The 19,989-nt window shown below is 40.7% G+C and overlaps 2 protein-coding genes across 2 annotated transcripts in view; one reads left to right on the top strand and one right to left on the bottom strand.

Annotated features, from left to right (window-relative positions):
• Window positions 1–19,989, bottom strand: part of LOC113569406 (NACHT, LRR and PYD domains-containing protein 12-like) — a gene marked incomplete at its 3' end in the record, with an annotated part of 457,338 nt that overhangs the window by 81,584 nt on the left and 355,765 nt on the right. The gene's annotated exons all lie outside the window — the stretch shown is intronic.
• LOC118241426 (NLR family CARD domain-containing protein 3-like) overlaps window positions 9,528–19,989 on the top strand; it is a 64,058-nt gene continuing 53,596 nt past the window's right edge. The window contains exon 1 of the mRNA XM_035526415.1: window positions 9,528–9,661. Coding sequence (XP_035382308.1) covers window positions 9,528–9,661 — 134 coding nt within the window. The remainder of the gene's footprint in view (window positions 9,662–19,989) is intronic.

Here is a 19,989-nt window from a genome sequence, read left to right as displayed (position 1 = left end):
TGTCTGGTTCATGTTCTGCAGGATGTGGGTAATCTGGACTTAGTAGCTTCTTAAACCTCTTCAACTCCTTCGTTACCAGAGAGATGAGTTTGTGCTCCAGCTCCTGGTTGGGAATAAACAGCAGACAGTCATAAGAACACACTGTTACAAAAAAGAAAATTATGATGTGATTGTATTATATGATGGAGAGCACTCTATGCATTTGTTACTGCCTTCACGCACACATACATGCACACACCTTGAATATGAATTCCACATTGTTTTTGGAGGTGATTGCGGATTTCTCCTTTTGTACAGTGTGGACAAACACAGCACTGAGTTTAATAGGGAATGTGTAGCACATTCATACATATATAACACACACCATTATATACACCAGCACAATTGTACAATTCAGGCTGGATAAACTAATTTAATCCCCTAAAACAATGTTCCTCACTGTCAGTGCTGGATGAATTGATTTAATTCTCTAATCCATTGTTCCTCATTGCCAGTGTTGGATAAATTGATTTAATCACATAATTCAGTGATCCTCACTTCCTGTGATGGAGTCCTACAGCACTACATAGTCTAGTGTTTTCCTGCTCTATCACACCTGATGCAGCTCATGAAGGGCTTCATGATGAGCTGAGTGAGTTTGATCAGGTGGGACTGTAAGTGAGGAACACTGTCCTAAACCAGGAGACTATCCTTATGAGGTAATAAAATAATATTGAAAACTGAAAAATAGGGATGGTCCAGAATAAACTGGTTTCATGCAGGAAAGAATATGATCGCCTTTAAAAAATAGAAGTAGTTCAGGATGAACCTAATGGTACCAAGAACTCGTTGGTGTAAGTATTGAATATCAATTTGCATACATTGAATAATGTATGGTTTAGAGAACAATAGTGGAACCTGGCCAAGTTTTTATGAAAAAAAAAATGGTTAAGAAGAAAATGTATAAAAGGAGTGCCCACCTGAGACTGTTAAACATTCTCCGGACAATGCCTCGTTTGTAACATTGAGCTCAGAATAAAGACGGGACCAGCTCTTCTCTTCAATTAATTCCAGAGTCTGCATCTTTATTTCTATTTAGTGTGTATTGAGTGAACTTAGGAAGATCTAGGAACGACACTTTCCTCTCATCACTACAACACTCTCCACCTCTGAAGTTCCATAGATGGTCCAATGACTGGTCACTCAGCGGGGTTTAGGTGAATCCGACTTCTTACCCTCAGTCAGACTAAAACGCACAATTGGGGAGAAGATACTGGAAACTATGTGTGAATTGCCATGCATACATACATTGTCATATTGGATTTCTTTTTGTTTTATTCATTTTATTTTATATATATTTTACAATGTTACTCTTATGATTGCTTTGTGAAGCTTAGGAATATGAAAGGCTAATGCAACACTTGCAGATAATAAACAATAAAAAATGTTTTTATGATCCAAAATGCTATTGGTATATGGATAATCAAAAAACAAATTCAGATAACAGGTCTATATCAAAACCGAAACAGTGGCATTGCTGGAGCAAAGGAGCAATAGGAGTGTCAAAAACAGTCCAAGCCAAGCCAGAAAATGTATTCCACCAGGAAACAAATCCAAACAGGGAGAATCCAAAAACAATGTCAATGAATACAAAACCCGGTCAATACACAGAAACGCTGACTAGACAATGGAACAGCTTGGCAAGCTCTAGAAAAACAGAGGCAATACTTTACAAAGTCTTAGAACATCAACAGTGTTTTTACAAAGGAATAGAAATGAGGAGCAAGTTGATCTAATTAATACTCCGGGGATGATGATTTCAATAAATCCATCTGACTAGATGATTGCTGATAGGGGATGTTAACCTGACTCTACTGAGGATTCTGGGAAGTGAAGTGTAGGACCAGATTTCTAGATGAGTTTGTGTATGACACAAAGGCAGAATATTAGTTTTATAGTTAATTATTTACAAAGTGACAACAGTCATAGAAAGGTCATCGTCCTTATCTGAGCTCAGTAGAAGTCACATTCCCTACATCATCCTTACCTGAGCTCAGTAGAACAGTCTCTCTCTCTCTCTCTCTCTCTCTCTCTCTCTCTCTCTCTCTCTCTCTCTCTCTCTCTCTCTCTCTCTCTCTCTCTCTCTCTCTCTCTCTCTCTCTGAAGGGCTCAGGAGCTCCCATTGACCGGTTACTCTTCATGGACACATAGCTGGGTTCAGGTGAGTCTGATCTCTTACCCTGAATCAGACTAAAACACAACCAACCACTCAGTGTATCTGATTAGTGTCACGTCTACAAGCCTGAGCATTCCCCGTTGTCATGGCAACCAAATCACTTCTGGGTTTTCATTCATCTCCACGGTTCCCTGTCGCCTCCCCTTTCACTCCAGCTGTTCCTAGTTTGTCCTGATTGCAGTGGTATAAAAACTCTGTCCCTACGTATCTTGTTTGTTGGTCTTAGAGTGTCTCTCACTGTTTCTGGTCAGTTCTCGTTTGGGCTCTATCATTGTGTTTCTAGTTCGATCTCCTTTGTTCTCTGTGTTTAGTCCGATATTGCTTGTTCTCTGTGTTTAGTCCGTTCTCGTTTGTTCTTTGTGTTTAGTCCATTCTCGATTGTTCTCTGTGTTTAGTCCATTCTCGTTTGTTCTCTGTGTTTAGTCCATTCTCGTTTGTTCTCTGTGTGTGGTCCATTCTTGTTTGTTCTCTGTGTTTAGTCCATTCTCGTTTGTTCTCTGTGTGTGGTCCGTTCTTGTTTGTTCTCTGTGTTTAGTCCGATATCGCTTGTTCTCTGTGTTTAGTCCATTCTCGTTTGTTCTCTGTGTTTAGTCCATTCTCGTTTGTTCTCTGTGTGTGGTCCGTTCTTGTTTGTTCTCTGTGTTTAGTCCGATATCGCTTGTTCTCTGTGTTTAGTCCATTCTTGTTTGTTCTCTGTGTTTAGTCCGATATCGCTTGTTCTCTGTGTTTAGTCCGTTCTCGTGTGTTCTCTGTATTTAGTCTGATCTCATTTGTTCTTTGTTTAGTTCAATCTTGTTTGTTCTCTGTGTTTAGTTACTCTTGCTGCATGTTGCTTTCCTTGTTTAGTTCTGTATCTTCATCGTCAGTATTGTTTGTTGATCTTATGTAGCCCAGTTCTGTGTTGTTCCCATTTGTCTGTCTTCATGCTCACCGTTATGTTTTATTATTGTTCTCCGTTAGTATTTCCTTAATGTTGTATTCCCTGGTTGCCCATTTCTCGCCATCACCCTGCTATCACATTATTCTCCTGTTAGCCTGTTTGTTCTTCATTCTATTCTGTATTGTTAGTCTGTGTCGATTATTGAAACTTATTATTTATTTATTCTAGTCAATCAGTTTGGTTCGTTATGGCGTCATCACTTCACACGTGTGTTCGCTCTCCACCTCCTCCCGTGTTACAATTAGTGCATTTGATGAAATTGTCATTCATTTTCACCAATATTTGAGGGATTAAGGCATTGAGGTATTTTCATGCATTTCTGAGTTTTTTTGATCAGTGCTGGTGAAAATTTGTTTTCCACAGAATCCCTCTATTCTCTCAGCTCTCTCCTTTCTGTGTGTGCTGTTCCTCAGAGACTCATTCTGGAGGTCATGTCTCCTGTTACAGATTACAGCTGTAAACCTGCAAAAACGCATGCAGATACATAATGCACGACAATAAATATATTCAGTAATGCAGGATATTCAATTATAAAATGAACCAAAGGCCAGCTCAACATCAGAAACACTGCAGGATAAATACTGACTTCACTCCAAAACCATTGTTTTAGATTTATCACTGTTCACTTACAGGAAAACCTTCACATGGTGAGAAAGCCCATTTGATTAGGTCAAAAATCAGATAAAAACTGCTCTCCATGCAGAGGCGTATAAATAAAGCTCAGATTCAGACACTCTCCTCTACAAAGTGCATAATGTTCCTCTCTTCACAAGTTGGTGCTGTCCAGAGTGTTCACATCTCATAAAGTATTTGATTCTGTCAGATCACCTCAAATTCCTTCTTGTTTTAACATGTAGTTCAGTGCATACTGTAAGGAAATGGACAATAGCATGGTTTTAGTGGATTTTGGCTCTTTACTCCAGAAGACTGGATTTAAAATAAAACAATGGCCATGAGATTACAGCTCAGAATAGCAGTTATAATCCGAGTATTTACATCTCTACAGGATGAACCAGATAGGAATTACAGCCCTTTTATACAATATCCCCCTTTTCATGTCCCACATTTCAGTGAAGTAGAACAAACGAGTAAAACTTACATTTTCATATTTACATTGCATATACTTTACTCAACAGATGTAGGGAAATAGGTCCATGCTTTTATTTCATCAAGATCAAGTTCAAGTTCAAGTTCAAGTTCGGTTTATTTGTCACATACATAGTCATACACAGTATAACTCGTAGTGTGGAGAGTGCTCTGTCCAAACTGAAGAAAAGAAAACAGGGGTGCATAGAGAAAAATATATATATATGCAAGATTATATTTATATTAATAGTATTCTAATTGGATGCTCTAAAAATTCAGTTAAACAAACTCCAACTTGTAGAAAGACTGATGATATCTTGACATATTGTAATGCCCCTCACCAGCATCCTCCTTTCCACATGGTCCTTGTTCGTTTTCTATCTTCCATGTGGTTTATGTTTTCATTTCAAGGCCACATCCTCACACAGAGGTCCCGTGTTCCACTTCACAACACCCCCTATAAAGTCTGTTCCTTTCAACACTTTAGTGTCACTTATTTGGACTATTTGGTTTGTTTGTCTAGTTAGTCTTGTTGCCCTGCATTACAAGTTTGTACTTCTCCATGTTTAACTTCATTTTTCATTTAAATCCATTTGTTTGATGTAAATGGCTCATGTCTGTATCCTACACACTTTTTTGGCCCACAATATCTGAGTGTTGTTACGGTACAGCCCCTCCTCCCAAACGTCTCCCCCTGTATGTTTGTGTGTGTGTGTGTGTGTGTGTGTGTGTGTGTGTGTGTGTGTGTGTATGTTCATCCGTGTGGCCACGCCCTCTGTGTTCCACACCTGCTCCTCGTTGTGCGTCGTTAGTATGCATGTATAAAAGTCTATGGTTTATATGTGGCTGTGTCAGTGTTTAACCCTGACAGCCTGCGTGTTATGTCTTCATTGTTTTGTGTGTTAATAAACGTATGCCTATCTTTTTCAAACTCCTCACATCTAACTCCACATTGTGACAGAAACACTGACTGACGAAGGATGCCTGGAAAGGGGAGCAAAAGAAGGAAAGGGAAGAAAGGAAGCAATCACCCTTCCACAACCCTCGCAGAGAGACCCTCCATCATCCTGGCCTCACTCCTTACTCCCACAATGGGGGAGAAGGCCACTGGTGGATTTTAAGGGGGCCCTGGGTATGATCCAGGGTCGGACTCTGTGGAGTTTTACAGAACCGAGCCGGACTATGGGAAGCAGTACTCGGAAGTGGACTCCGCAGGGTCCATGGACTACTATGAAGGTTACACCGATTATGGAGGGAGAGTTGTCAATCTGAGGTCGGACTTGGGGGTTCGACTGTGTGGAGGATCCACCAATGGAGGCGGAGGAGATCCTCTATGGGGATCCTCCCACTGATAGTGACATTGAGTCTGTAGTCTCCAGGAGCAATGAGCCAATGGCACCTAAAATACCACCCAAGGCTCCACCCATGGAGTGCCGCTCAGGAACAAGCAAGCCATCCCTCGTTCGAGGAGGAAACTCCCTCCACTAGGGCACACAGCCCTGCAACTCATGCACCCATACCTAAGCCTGGCAGAGGCAAGAAGGTAGTGACACCAGTGCCCACCCCAGAGACAGGCAAAACAGCTTGTGTGCTTCCTGATACGGGTGCGCAGAAGTCACAGCCCCCCAAATCGGCGAGGGGCGATCCTCGACAGGCCGGTTGTACTTCAGCCCAGCTGACGACTGGGGGACAGCCTGGGGCTCTTGGCAGCTTCCCCGGACTCCTTAACGTTCCTCAATGTAGTTTTGTAGCTGTCCCTGTCACTGTGTCTGTCCCCATCACGCTGTCTGTGCTGGTCAATTGGTCCCCCTTTATGTCAGTGCCTGTCCCTGTCAGTGTGTCTGTCCTGTGTCTGTTGTCATCATGGTCCCTGTCCTTCAACCCCTTTGTCCTGCTCTCACTGGCCCGTGTTGGTTCGCTCGGTCCTCCGGCTTCGCCATTGGCCGTTGGCTTCGGGGCTGTAGCCCGATAGGTTGGCACGCTGGGAGTCGCACCATTGGGGAAGGACTCTGTCACAGTACAGCCCCTCCTCCCAAATGTCTCCCTGTGTGTGTTTGAGTGTGTGCATATGTTCATCCATGTGGCCACACCCTCCCTGTGTTCCACACCTGCTCCTCATTGTGTGGCATTAGAATGCTAAATGTCATAAATGTAAATATAAATATAAAAGTCTATAGTTTATGTTTGACTGTGTCAGTGTTTAACCCTGATAGCCTGCATGCTATGTCTTCATTGTTTTGTGTGTTAACGTATGCCTATCTTTTACGAAACTCGTCCCGCATCCTGCTCTAACTCCACATCGCGACAAGCGTCACACTTATACAGCTCTAAATGTTCTGGCCCACAGTATCTGAGTGTCACACTTATACAGCTCTAAATGTTCTGGCCCAGCAGTATCCGAGTGAGTATGTGTTCCTAAGATAAATGCAGAATTTCCCTTAGAATTAGTTACAGCCAAAGTAAAAACAATCTTTAAAGCTCCTCAGTTATGGAACAACCTTTCAATTTTAATGGGAGACTCAGACACACTGGCAGTTTTTAAATCCATGCTGAAGACTTAATTATTTACACAAAAGGTTGGTTAGTTACCTGTATATAAAGGTGCAGACCCTAGGGCCCCAACTGAAAGAGTTTTCTAGAAATTTGAGGTGTTGACAGTGTTGCCTAGGCACTGCAAGCAATCACTCAAATTTGTGATGATAATGTGGGTGGAACACAATGTTTCAGAGACCCTCAGCACTATGGTCACCCCCTAGTTCTCCCTTTTAGTTCTGGTGCTACTGATAAACCTGCTGGAACTGTATGCAGATCACTGGCACATGACTACTGCTTATGGACTGCATATGGACTAGACCGGCTCATCAGTGATGAAGAATCTGAGATAATAGAAAAAACTGTCCCAGTGCTGCCAGTATATGAACTGATGTTGCTGTATTCATCCACCCACTCCAGCACACCCAGAGGAACAGCTGCAGAAACAGCTCGCCCTCCCTTGACCCACTGAAGAAGCTGACATCTGTACTGAACTATACGCCTATACTAAATGGATTATATATAATATAATAAAGCATGGACTGTTTATTAGCTGGGCTGCCCAGTGGTGGATAGGTTCCATCTTGAATCTGGGTTGTCCCAATGTCTTCCTTAATTTCACCCAGGAAGTTTTTCCTTGCCATTATAAACAATTGCTAGGTATCTGGACCCAAACATTAGTAATGTTGTGCTGTAAAATAGTAATAATAATAATTAAAACACATTAAAAAATACAATGTTCATGTATAGTATTTGATTGAAAACCTCTATAGTCGATGTATAGTCTGTTTGAGGACTGTAACACTCCCATGTATTAGAGATCAGTCCCAACAAATCAAACACTGAATCACCACACACATCCCATGTACTAGAGGACAGAACCAAGAAGTCAGACATTGTGGAACTGCACTCAAATTATGTTTGTTAGTTTGTTTTTTGTTGTTGTTTGTTTGATAAGAAATTACTCCTTGATCTGTTTTCTTCTTTTCCCATTGTAGATTACTGTTCTGTCAAATTAAAGCTAAGATTAAATTTTCTGCTTGGTCTATTTTAAACTTTGTCTAACTCTGGTCCTTTAAGAGTTTGTGTGCTGTACAATAAATAATTTTATTTGCTACTTCACAAAATGTATCTTCATATTTTATTGCTGAATGTTGCCAGTCTGTAACCATAAACAGAACAGTAGTGCCAGTGAGAAGAACTGACACATGTCTCAGGGTCTGGAACTCATGCTCTCCTTTAACAACTTAAAATGAACAATGTATCAGTGAAAAAGACCCTAGCGAATTCATGCCTGTGAAAATGGCATCACAGCCCAGGAACTCTTTGAGTTTCAGTAAAACTCAATATATTTGAGTTTCAGTAAAATGCAGAAAAATCAAATAAAAGTGGGGGCCACACTCAAATGTGGCATGTTCCCAAAGAGGAATAAATTATTTTGCTGCAAAAACAGAAGTTCATGTCCACAGTAAATAAGTGTTATAGTCACCAAACAATTCACATAACATAAGCAAAGCAAAATAACATGGCTGAATTAAAAATAAAATGAGCTAAATTGAGCTGGTTAACAAGATAAAAAGTTAAAGTACAGCAGAAGGACTAAGGACCTCTATTATTGCTGTCTGTCTCCACTAACACCATCTACTGGAATTTCAGTTCAAATTCTGATCATTCTGAATCTACAGTAGATATTTATATACTCACTCATTTTCCTCTGAATTAGATTTATGTGTCTAATTAAATGATAATCTCTCTCAGTCTCTCTCATACCGATCTCTTTGTCCTGTTCAGTTTATCATGTGATTCTCCCAGTATTGAATAACAGGAATGGGCCCAGAGTGGCTCACAGGTAAGAATGCGTTAAAGAATTGTTACGGGACACTCCCCCCGCAGTCATATGGTACGGCCTGCCGTGCAGGAGGTGGTTCACTCCTGTTTAAAGCCACAACCCTGTAATGGCACACACCTGCACGGAGTTTAAAGTTGAGTGTTTGTTTGTCTATTTAAACACCCGTTAGTGCGTGCCTTAGTGTTGGTCATTGTTTGTTTGTCATAGTCAGAGCATATGTTAGTGTCCATGTTTGTCTAGCCTGTGTTTATGTTACAATCTTTATCGTTAGTGTTAAGTGTGTGTATGTTCACTGCTACTGTGTCATTAAATGTTTCACGTCAAGAGAGTGTGTGTACTGCTCCACGCCCTGTGGCACTCGGACAAACATTACAGGAATGCAGCCAGACTGTACAAGTACAGTCATACACAACATGCAGAACTACTTGAAATATCCTGTAACTGCTGACTTGAGAACAGTGTAGCTTTCCTTCAAAAAGAGGAAGATATGTATTTTGGGTAGAACATGCAGGTCCCAGATCAAAAGTCATACAAAAGCTACACACCTGTCATACCTTTCAGGGTAGTGTGGGATTTATAAGAGTAAAGATGAGAGCATCAGAATTATTACTACAAGAGATGTAGTAATAATACACGAGAAGTCGAAGCCAGGAGAATAAACAGGATGTTCTCCCATTAGCCGTCCACTGTGTACTCTCAGTGGCAGGGAATCTGCATAAGAACAGACCTACCAAAGCTCGAGACTGAACATTACTGGACAGACATATGGGAGAAGGAGGCATCGCAACAACAATACCCAGTGTATACAGAACCTGAGAGATGAACAGGATCCAGTAACCATCATGTTAGCAGACATCCAAGAAAGAGTCACAAGCATTAAGAACTGTACAGCTACAGGCCCTAACATGGTCCATGCCTACTCTCTGAAGAAGCTGGCTGCTCTCCATGAGTGCATCACAGCAAAAATGAACCAGCTGCTAATGGATGGGACCCACCCTAAATGGTTAACTGGAGGCAGGAGAGTCCTGATCCTTCCACTGTACAACATGGAAGCTCCTGTCAGGCATCATTGCAGCTAAGTAGGCACATGGCCCAATACATGAGCGTGGCCAAAAATGTTATTAGCAAGAACACTAGAGGAGCCAAGCACCAGCTGCTGGTGAAAGAAAACCTATGATTCAGTGGATCCTTAAATGAGGTTATATCACATCAACAGGACTCCAAGAGCTTTCATCAAGAATTAAATGGGGCTGTAGAAGACAAACCTATAGGCTAACTTCAGACCAATATCACGAGTCACCATCAAGTGTGGGATTTACCAAGGATATACCCTGTCCCTGCTTCAGTTCTGCATTGGCCTGAACCTCCTTAGCGAAATCACCAAGACTTGCTATGGATACCAGCTATAGAATGGAGCAAAACAAAAGCAGAGAGACTAGAATATTAGGCAGGTACAAGGGTGTGTAAATTCGGGAGCTATAAAGTGCAATGATGGACTCCGGCAGCACAGCTAAAAGAAAGAGGCAGAAGGAACATCAGCACTGTGTTGCCGGTCAAGTTGCCAGTCATTGTGTATGCAATGCCTGCTCTACCATGTCTGCAGAAATTACTGAAATGACATTTGCCTTACTTTTGTTTTAATTCAGCATATTTCTGTTCTGAGACTTGTGCCTGCATCCTGTCCTTTTCCCCTGATGCTCATCATGTCACAGAATGGCAGACCCAATGTGGACGCAGTAAGGACCATTCATAGGAGTGCAATATTGGATGTGCCTCTCCGACATTAGTGAACAGGTGTGTGAGGAAAACAGCATGAGAAAAGAACATGGTCAACCAGCTGCTCAGGAGGGACTCCACTGGCTGGGGAAATAGCTGGAAATAGCCGGTTAGTCTGCCTGTTTGAAGACTTGCCAGTGTTCTTGGTCACACAAGAGACAGATCAGCTTCTGGAGGACATTCCCCTGCCAGTGGAGGGAAAAACAGCCGTATGCCAGCCACCCCCTGCGGATGCCTTGATTGCAGGGTCCATGGGAGAAGACCTTGACATGCCCTGTCAGCCCTATTAGAAAAAGGAAAAAATCCAGAGCTGGAGCCAGGCTAGTGGGAATTTCTTTATTAATATTACTTTAAAAAAATCTTTACTATAAAATGAATTTAAACACTGTAATTACTTTTCCATACTCTGCTACAAAACAAAAGCACAGACTTACAAAGGTGCTTTGTCATTTCCTCATAGAACACATCCTAGCCAGTACAGTATAGAGTCCAACATATCAATGAAGTAGAATACTGTAGAAATACAGGGTGCACAAAACAGGGTGCATGAGTGCAAAAAACAAGGCAAAAATAAGTGCAATAACAAGCAGGATCAATGGTCATTCTAAATATTTCACAAATAGGTGAGTCTTCAGTCAGCATTTGAAGATTGCAGGGGACTTCGCTGTCTAGACAGCCAGTGAAAGTGAGTTACACCATTTGGGAGCCAGACAAAACCTAAATAAAAATAATATATAATAATAATATAATATATAATTATAATATAATAATAAAAACAATCCAATCAAAACCTTCTGCACATTCTTTGGTTAAAGTTTCTATATGAACAAAACCCTCCCTGAAGTCCTCTCAGTGTGTTAGCTCTGTATTGGGCACTGCCTACTTGTGTTTTTCACACTTCCTAAGATCCGATTCAGCCCTCAAAAAGGTGCAAACTGTAACTGCAAGAAGTGCACTGCATGTTGGAAATGAAGCATCATGTCAAATTAAAAAGAAAAATCTACCAGAAATGAAAAGAGGAAAAAACACAGGAGAGAGAGAGAGAGAGAGAGAGAGAAAAGGGCGACAATATGTCACCCTGTTTTACATGTAAAGAGTGCAGGTAAAGTGTTTAAGTGGCTATTCATATTAAATGACCTCATCACAGTCCTGTATCCCCATCACTTCATCACAGTCCTGCCTCCCCATCACCTCATCACAGTCCTGCCTCCCCATCACCTCATCGCTGACCTGTATCCCCATCACTTCATCACAGTCCTGCCTCCCCATCACTTCATCACAGTCCTGCCTCCCCATCACATCATCACAGTCCTGCCTCCCCATCACATCATCACAGTCCTGCCTCCCCATCACCTCATCACAGTCCTGTATCCCCATCACATCATCACAGTCCTGCCTCCCCATCACATCATCACAGTCCTGCCTCCCCATCACCTCATCACTGACCTGTATCCCCATCACCTCATCACAGTCCTGTATCCCCATCACATCATCACAGTCCTGCCTCCCCATCACCTCATCACAGTCCTGCCTCCCCATCACCTCATCACAGTCCTGCCTCCCCATCACATCATCACAGTCCTGCCTCCCCATCACCTCATCACAGTCCTGCCTCCCCATCACATCATCACAGTCCTGTATCCCCATCACATCATCACAGTCCTGCCTCCCCATCACCTCATCACAGTCCTGCCTCCCCATCACCTCATCACAGTCCTGCCTCCCCATCACCTCATCACAGTCCTGTATCCCCATCACATCATCACAGTCCTGCCTCCCCATCACGTCATCACAGTCCTGTATCCCCATCACATCATCATAGTCCTGCCTCCCCATCACTTCATCACAGTCCTGCCTCCCCATCACTTCATCACAGTCCTGCCTCCCCATCACATCATCACAGTCCTGTATCCCCATCACCTCATCACAGTCCTGTATCCCCATCACCTCATCACAGTCCTGCCTCCCCATCACCTCATCACAGTCCTGCCTCCCCATCACCTCATCACAGTCCTGTATCCCCATCACATCATCACAGTCCTGCCTCCCCATCACCTCATCACAGTCCTGTATCCCCATCACATCATCATAGTCCTACCTCCCCATCACATCATCACAGTCCTGCCTCCCCATCACCTCATCACAGTCCTGCCTCCCCATCACCTCATCACTGTCCTGCCTCCCCATCACCTCATCACTGTCCTGTATCCCCATCACATCATCATAGTCCTGCCTCCCCATCATCTCATCACTGTCCTGTATTCCCATCACATCATCACAGTCCTGTATCCCGATGACCTCATCACAGTCCTACTACTAACTGAAGGAGGAGGTGAGCAGCACTGTGTTTAACGACTCTGTAGTTGGCATAATTGCAGGATATTAGTGGGAATTTCTTTATTAATATTATTTTAAAAATCTTTACAGTAAAAGGAATTTAAACACTGTAATTACTTTTCCATACACTGCTACAAAACAAAATCACAGACCATCATGCCTTTTAAGCTGGTCTGTGTTGGTTTTTCTCAGTCTAGTGTTGGTCTCTGTTGGTTTTTGCTGGTCTAGTGTTGGTCTGGTGCTGGTTTAGCTGGTCTAGTGTTGGTCTGATGCTGGTTTAGCTGGTCTAGTGTTGGTCTGGTGCTGGTTTAGCTGGTCTAGTGTTGGTCTGTGTTGGTTTTTGCTGGTCTAGTAATGGTCTGGTGCTAGTTTAGCTGGTCTAGTGTTGGTCTGTGTTGGCTCTTGTTGGTCTAGTGTTGGTCTGCTGCTAGTTTAGCTGGTCATACCTAGGAAACCAGTGCTGGTTTTCCAGCATCCAAAACATAACATTCTGTTTCTGCTGGTGACCATCCTTGCTGGTCTATGCTATTTTTTCCAGTATGGCAATTTGTTTTAAAAGTGTTTTACAAAGTTGTTTTGTGCTTGTTGTTGTTGTTGTTGTTGTTGTTGTTGTTGTTGTTGTTTTGTAATAAAGATACACATGTTGCATCATATTTGTATGTTTAGATTAATACATGTCCATTTTACAGCTTTTGGTATTTTTACATCAGGAGATTAACATGCTAACTGTAGCTAATTGTGAAGCATCAGACTACTGTGTAAAATAGCCAACTAAGTAGCCAAGTTCTTCACTAATAATGTTTGACACATTTGCACTGTGTCAAACATTATTAGTGAAGCATGTTATGTAATAATTTACCTCAGTTATGTGTTTGTCTTGAGAATTTTGGCAGAACTATTAGAGTTATAAAGTGCTGTAACTTGCTAGCTAGTTAAGACAGTGGCCACACACACAAGCTATTTTCACTTTTTCAAAAGTTATCTAACTAGAGTGTCACAATAATCTAACATGGTTCGATTGTTAGAATATATAATTATTTAAACTGTAGTTAATTTATTTTAAAATGTTATCATGGATTAATATTAGGAGAATTTTCCATTAAATAATTTTGCCATTAAAATTACATATAAACTATAAAATATGGTCTTTAGCATCTTTCTTGTAGAGGTTTTCAGTTTTCAGGTGAATTCCACTATATACACAATGCTACCTGCAAGTGTCATATCTTTTCATTGGCCCCAACATCCCTGACAGCACTCCTGAGTCAGCCTCAAGAGCTTCCATGACCAGCATTCCTCAAAGGGATTATTAACATTACACCACCCACTTAATTAAGAGTACACCACCCACTTTAATTAAGGGAACACCACCAGCATTTATTAAGAGTACACCGCCCACTTTAATTAAGAGTACATCACCCATTTTAATCTAGGGAACACCACCAACTTTTTAAAAAAGTACCTCACCCACTTTTAAAGCCCCTGTCTTCTTATTTTGATTAGTATCTTATATTATCCATAGCTTTTGTGAGTAAATTTACAATTAACTTGCAGGCAAAGAATGAAGTTGGACTTTTCTGTTGATTTAAAAAAAAAAAAATTTCTACATTTGAGTTAAGTGGGATTAACTTTGGTATATGTGATGTCAAGTCTGCCAAAACACCAATCAGAGTTACTGAAATGTTTTTGTATCCTATCCACTGCATTCGTGCATTTCATGCATTTCACAGGCTCCGCCCAGACTGCCGCTGAAAGCTGCAGCTCTGCTTGTCATGTCATGTTTAGGAGATCACAGTCTAAACACGGGTGGGTCAATGACCCCGAGGGTCAAAGGTCACATAGGACTACACAATACGGCATTTTACTTGCATTTACAATTTTAAAACATAATCTGTTTAGAGACACATGTTAATTCACAGACATCCTCTACGTTGCTTTATCTGAATTTAATAAACTAAAAGACCTTGTGAAACTATTCTCCCTAACCCTAACCCTGAAAAGCAGCCTCCACATAAAATTTCCTGCACATAATTCAGCCCCTTTATAACTAAGTGAACCTTAGATCAACCAGCTAGAATTTTGGACATACTATTTTGTCATCAATAAGACTTTTTTGTGGTCCATTTTCCTGTGGAAGAGACTCTTGGTCAGAGCTAAACCATACTGATCCTGCCCGCTCTTTCTTACCCAGCAGGCAGGATCAATGTGGTTTAGACAAATGTTTGAGCCATCTCTCACTAACACTGGAATGTTTCTATTGCCAGTTAGATGCCACTGTCAAACATTACAAACTGACAAACATTACGAACTGAACTGACACACCGTTATGCAAACTGACTCACAGTTCTGGGCAGGCAGCAGACAGGAGTTTCTGGAGCGTTTATGTACTAATAAACTGTATTTGTCACGGTACAGCCCCTCCCCCCTCAAGTGCGTGCATGTGCATGCGTGTCTGTGTGTGTCCATATTGCCACGCCCTCTTGTTTTGGGCACCTGATCCTTGTTGTGTGTAATTGTCATGAGTGTATATAAGTCTTGTGTCGTATCATCAAGGTTGTCGGTGTTTGACCCATGTAGTGTGTTTGTGTGTGCTTATGATTAAAACGTATGTTCTGTTTAACGTGCCTCGTCCCCACATCCTCCTTAACCCATTAAACGTCACAGTATTCATATGCATGTAAACATGTCACTGCCTTCCATACATATGCACACAAACATATCCCTGTAGGGCACTATGCTTGTTCTCATCCTAATCCTAAGCCATCTTCTAAGATGGAAATACTCAGTAGCTCCCATTTGAAGACAGACACTGCTCAAATTTGAATAAATAACCAAATAAACTCAGAAGCTTTGTGACCAGGAAGTTCTTGAAACTTTGAGAGACAGGGGGTCCTGACTGCCTAGACTGGGAGTAAGAACACAAATGTACAAAACAGGGATACTCCAAGACCAATAGTGCCACTGTTTGGCATCCCTCTTGAGTTTGTTGCGATAACCCCTTCCTTTTCATTCAGTTTTAACCAGAACAAAAGTCTGAAGTCAGCAGTTGCTATAACAACACAACCAACCTGCACCTCTGATAGCTAGCTAGCAAGTTTGATACACATGTGTATTTATTCCTGCCTGATAAACTTCCTTTCAATCTCGCGCTAGAAATAATTAAGTACTGGCCAACTACAGCTACCTTTGTGTGAGTTTTGTTTTACAGCCAATTGTCACTTAGCTAGTTGTCTCTGGTTAGTATTTTACCATCTTAATGGACTTGGCCCTTACCTCGTTAATTTTGATTGAATTACACCAGGTCCTGGATTGTCAAGTGCTGTCAAGTGCCCATCTATGAAGCAAAATGAAGTTCCTCCTCGCCATCTTCCAGCTGCAGGAAATATTGCTAGCTAGCTAACTAGTTAGCCAATTGCCTATTTAAAGTACTTGCCCATTTAAAGTACAATGTCTGAAGTACCTAATCATGGTCAATACTACTAATTCTACTAAACTTCTAGCTAGCTAGTTACCTAATAAGTGTATGAATTAATAAATTATTGGGTGAATTAACACATATGTGAATCCCAAAAATAAACAAACTTGAGCACTGGTTAATCATCTGATTAAGATTGTTTTAGAACACTTAAAGCAGTGCTTTTAAACTGCCATAAAAAAAACCGCCGTATTTTATGACGTAGAGAAAAATATCGCCTTATTTTGCGACGTAAAACGTCCAAAACGCCGCTTTTTTCGCCGTTTTACAAACAAAACGCGCTTCGTTTGAGGTGAATTTTGACCACTTTGGCTTTCCATATTTGTAACACTCGTAGATAGCTCACTTAATATTTTAATCCAGTTTTTATATGATGAGGAACATGTTTGGTTCCTTCTTCTAATGGAAGAGCAGTGCCAGTGATCCAGTTGTTATTTATTCTTACTGTTGTCTTGTATCTTTATCTCTTCTGCATGGCATTTATTTAATATAAAATGTAAATGATAAACTGTCATATTACCTGCAATGCTAATGCACATTTACTGCCTTTCATTTACTGTTAGGCTGTGTTCTGTACATCATGTAGTTTTCTGATACAGGTTTACCAAATACAGATAAACAAATACATTATTTTTCCACAATACTTGAAACAAACAAACAAACAAACAAACAAACAAACACACACACATGCCCAGCATTCAGAAGAGTCTTTATTTGTCATATGCACAACATGGTATGGACGTCCAAACACTTATATGCTTATTGTGAGGCTGATTATATAAATTACAATCATCTGTAAGTTAGATCTACAAATAAAGTGGTTTGTTAAGTTCCGACGTGTTTCAACGTGCGGACATAGTGGAGATTTACTCTCAGCGCAGCCGCAAAACAAGTCCGTGTAGGAGGGACTGTGAAGCCATTGGCTGTATAGACTAGTGTATGATTGGCTGCAGCAAAATGAAGGACAGCTAACTTTGCCTGCTGATTGGCTTAATAAAAATGACTGTTATATCAACAGTTGTGTAATTGTCGTCAGTCGAAAATGATTGACATGTGCTCCGCCCTCCTCTTACCCACAGGTGTAGTCTCACCTTTCACAAGAAAACGAAAGTATTTTCTGAACAGTCGCAGTTGTTGAAGGTTGAGCGGTCTGAAGATACGAGCGTTTAAAAATATTACACGGTAAGTTCATTCTATTTGTTAAAATGCGATGTCGGCGCAGTTTAAAGCAATATGTTTTGTAAGTACATAGTTCTGTGTTTAGGTTAATTCGTAGCTCAACCCAAAGGTGGATTAAATGTAAAGATTAAAGTCCTGGTTAAGTTACGTAAATAAAATGGCTAATGCGCAGTACGATTGCATGGCTATATTAAAAATAATTTAAAGGGGTCAGATATATATTGTCAGTTATTGTAAAACTCGATTTCAAGCCTTAGTTAGTCAGTGATATTTCCAAATGGTCCCAGTTGAAACTCCTCTGGCCTAAACTCAAAGTTGCTGCTGGTTTTTTTACATTTAGTTTTCTGTTCAGTTTCAGCTGTTTTGTAGTGTTGTCCAAATCCTCAGTGGACAGTTCAGATTCCCAGTATAGTTAATTATCTGTATTATTAACTATAGTTTGGGCTCGGACGGTCGACACTGGCGTTTCTACGCTTGTTTCGAGTTTTGAAACACTTGTACAAAGGCAAAGCGGCCATGTCACGTGACCACGGCTAAACGAAGCTTGTGTTTCTACAGGTGTCATACAGAACCTGCCGCTCCTGTCTTTGACTGACAGTGTCTGAAACAAACCTGATCACACATCTGTCTCAGTCACAAACTCTATGAATGCTTATAAGTCAAGAAAACACACCCCAACTTTCAGGATTTTGTGAGAATAGAAAATTTGAGAGACTGAGAGATTCAGTGTTGTCTAGATAGAAGGTTATTGATAGGACATATTGACTGATAGGCTAGTGAGAGACATCCAGTGAGCCGTAGTTAGGATAGATATAGTGACATTAATATATAGAAAGTGTGTGTAGAGAGAGATCCTCTGGTTTATTGACAGGAGTGATGTGCTGTATATCCACACATTTATATAATGGTAAAAACACCTGTGCATGCCAGCAACAAGTGTACTATGTGAATGAATCTTACAAGACTGATGAATTTGGGAAGAGAAGAAGCCCCCAAAACAGCAGAAGAACTAATATGTTATAATATAAATATAAATAATAATAAATATATAAATTGTTCCTTTATGTTACTTTATTGATCTTCATTATCCATAATCATAATTATCTACATTCACAACACTTCCTTCTGCTGTAGATGAAACCTGTTCCACACAGACAATTCACTAAATAGGTCTGCACTTCATAGACTACGGAGTACATGTGAACCCACACCGCCCTACGGAGTACATGTGAACCCACACAACCCTACAGAGTACATGTGAACCCACACAACCCTACAGAGTACATGTGAACCCACACAGCCCTACGGAGTACATGTGAACCCATACAACCCTACGGAGTACATGTGAACCCACACAGCCCTACGGAGTACATGTGATCCCACACAGCCCTACGGAGTACATGTGAACCCACACAGCCCTACAGAGTACATGTGAACCCACACAGCCCTACAGAGTACATGTGAACCCACACAGCCCTACAGAGTACATGTGAACCCACACAACCCTACAGAGTACATGTGAACCCACAGAACCCATGTGGTTATTTATCCCAGTAAACATACTGGCATTTTGTTTATAGATTATCTTTCTAAATTTCATGTCTTACACATGAAACTGAAATACCTGGAATTTCAAATACCTTACAGAACACAACGAAAACAGAAACATCTTTTGTTTCTTTGTTTGTTGTGTGGTGATTGCTCTGAAATATTTATTGATCTTATGTATTGATAACCTGGCATAACCCGCCACAATAATATCTATGCAATGTAGTTTAGACTTTGTTGTTTCACAGAATAGAATCATCAAGATGTTAGCAAAGTGGTCACTGTGGAGATCATTGACAGATTGCTTCTGTTCTAAAGGCCCAGAAGTGTTGGAAGAATTATGAGTGAATATTATTTAATTAAAGTTTTTCCTTATAATATATTTATTCAGTTAAAATTTGTGTCATTAGCTAAATATATCAGTCGATTATCCAGATAAATGTTGCGTCATTAGCTAAGGATATTGGTCGAATATCCAGTTAAACTCTGTGTAATTGGGTAAAGATATCGGTTGTACGGTTGCGTGAGTTCAGACGTCATTTCTTGCAGGAAGCAGTGCTGAGTGTTACCACACAGTAAAACTCTGTTTGTGTTAAACCCAGAGACTCTGTGTTACTGATAAAATGTAAGTCAGGCATCTTCTGTTCATATTGGTGTTTTGTGATGAAAAAAAAAATGTTAGTTGATGTTTACAGTTACTAACAAGCAGGCATGCTACTCCATGTGCTCTCTGTATAGGTTTAGTTTCACTTTCATGTTTTAGCATATTTCTCCTCTGGTAATACTGTTTCATATCAGCTGGGAGATTTACTTCCTTTGTGTATTAGGACAAAGATACCACCACCTATAGTGTATTGTAAATGTAGTGAACTACTGAAGTACACTGATTAAGGACAAAGATATATAATATTAATTCATTAATACTAGTGGTGCCAATCAATTAAAAATTAATCAAGTTAATCAATAAAAATAGATTAAGCATGATTAATCATGAAGTTTAACATTTTAATACAATATTGCAATGCTAGTATTTATTTGTACTTTGGGGGATA

This window comes from Electrophorus electricus, chromosome 5 (assembly GCF_013358815.1).
Source record: "Electrophorus electricus isolate fEleEle1 chromosome 5, fEleEle1.pri, whole genome shotgun sequence".
Taxonomy (NCBI): domain Eukaryota; kingdom Metazoa; phylum Chordata; class Actinopteri; order Gymnotiformes; family Gymnotidae; genus Electrophorus; species Electrophorus electricus.
Note: the sequence above shows the minus strand (reverse complement) of the source record. Positions and strands in the feature narration are given on the sequence as shown.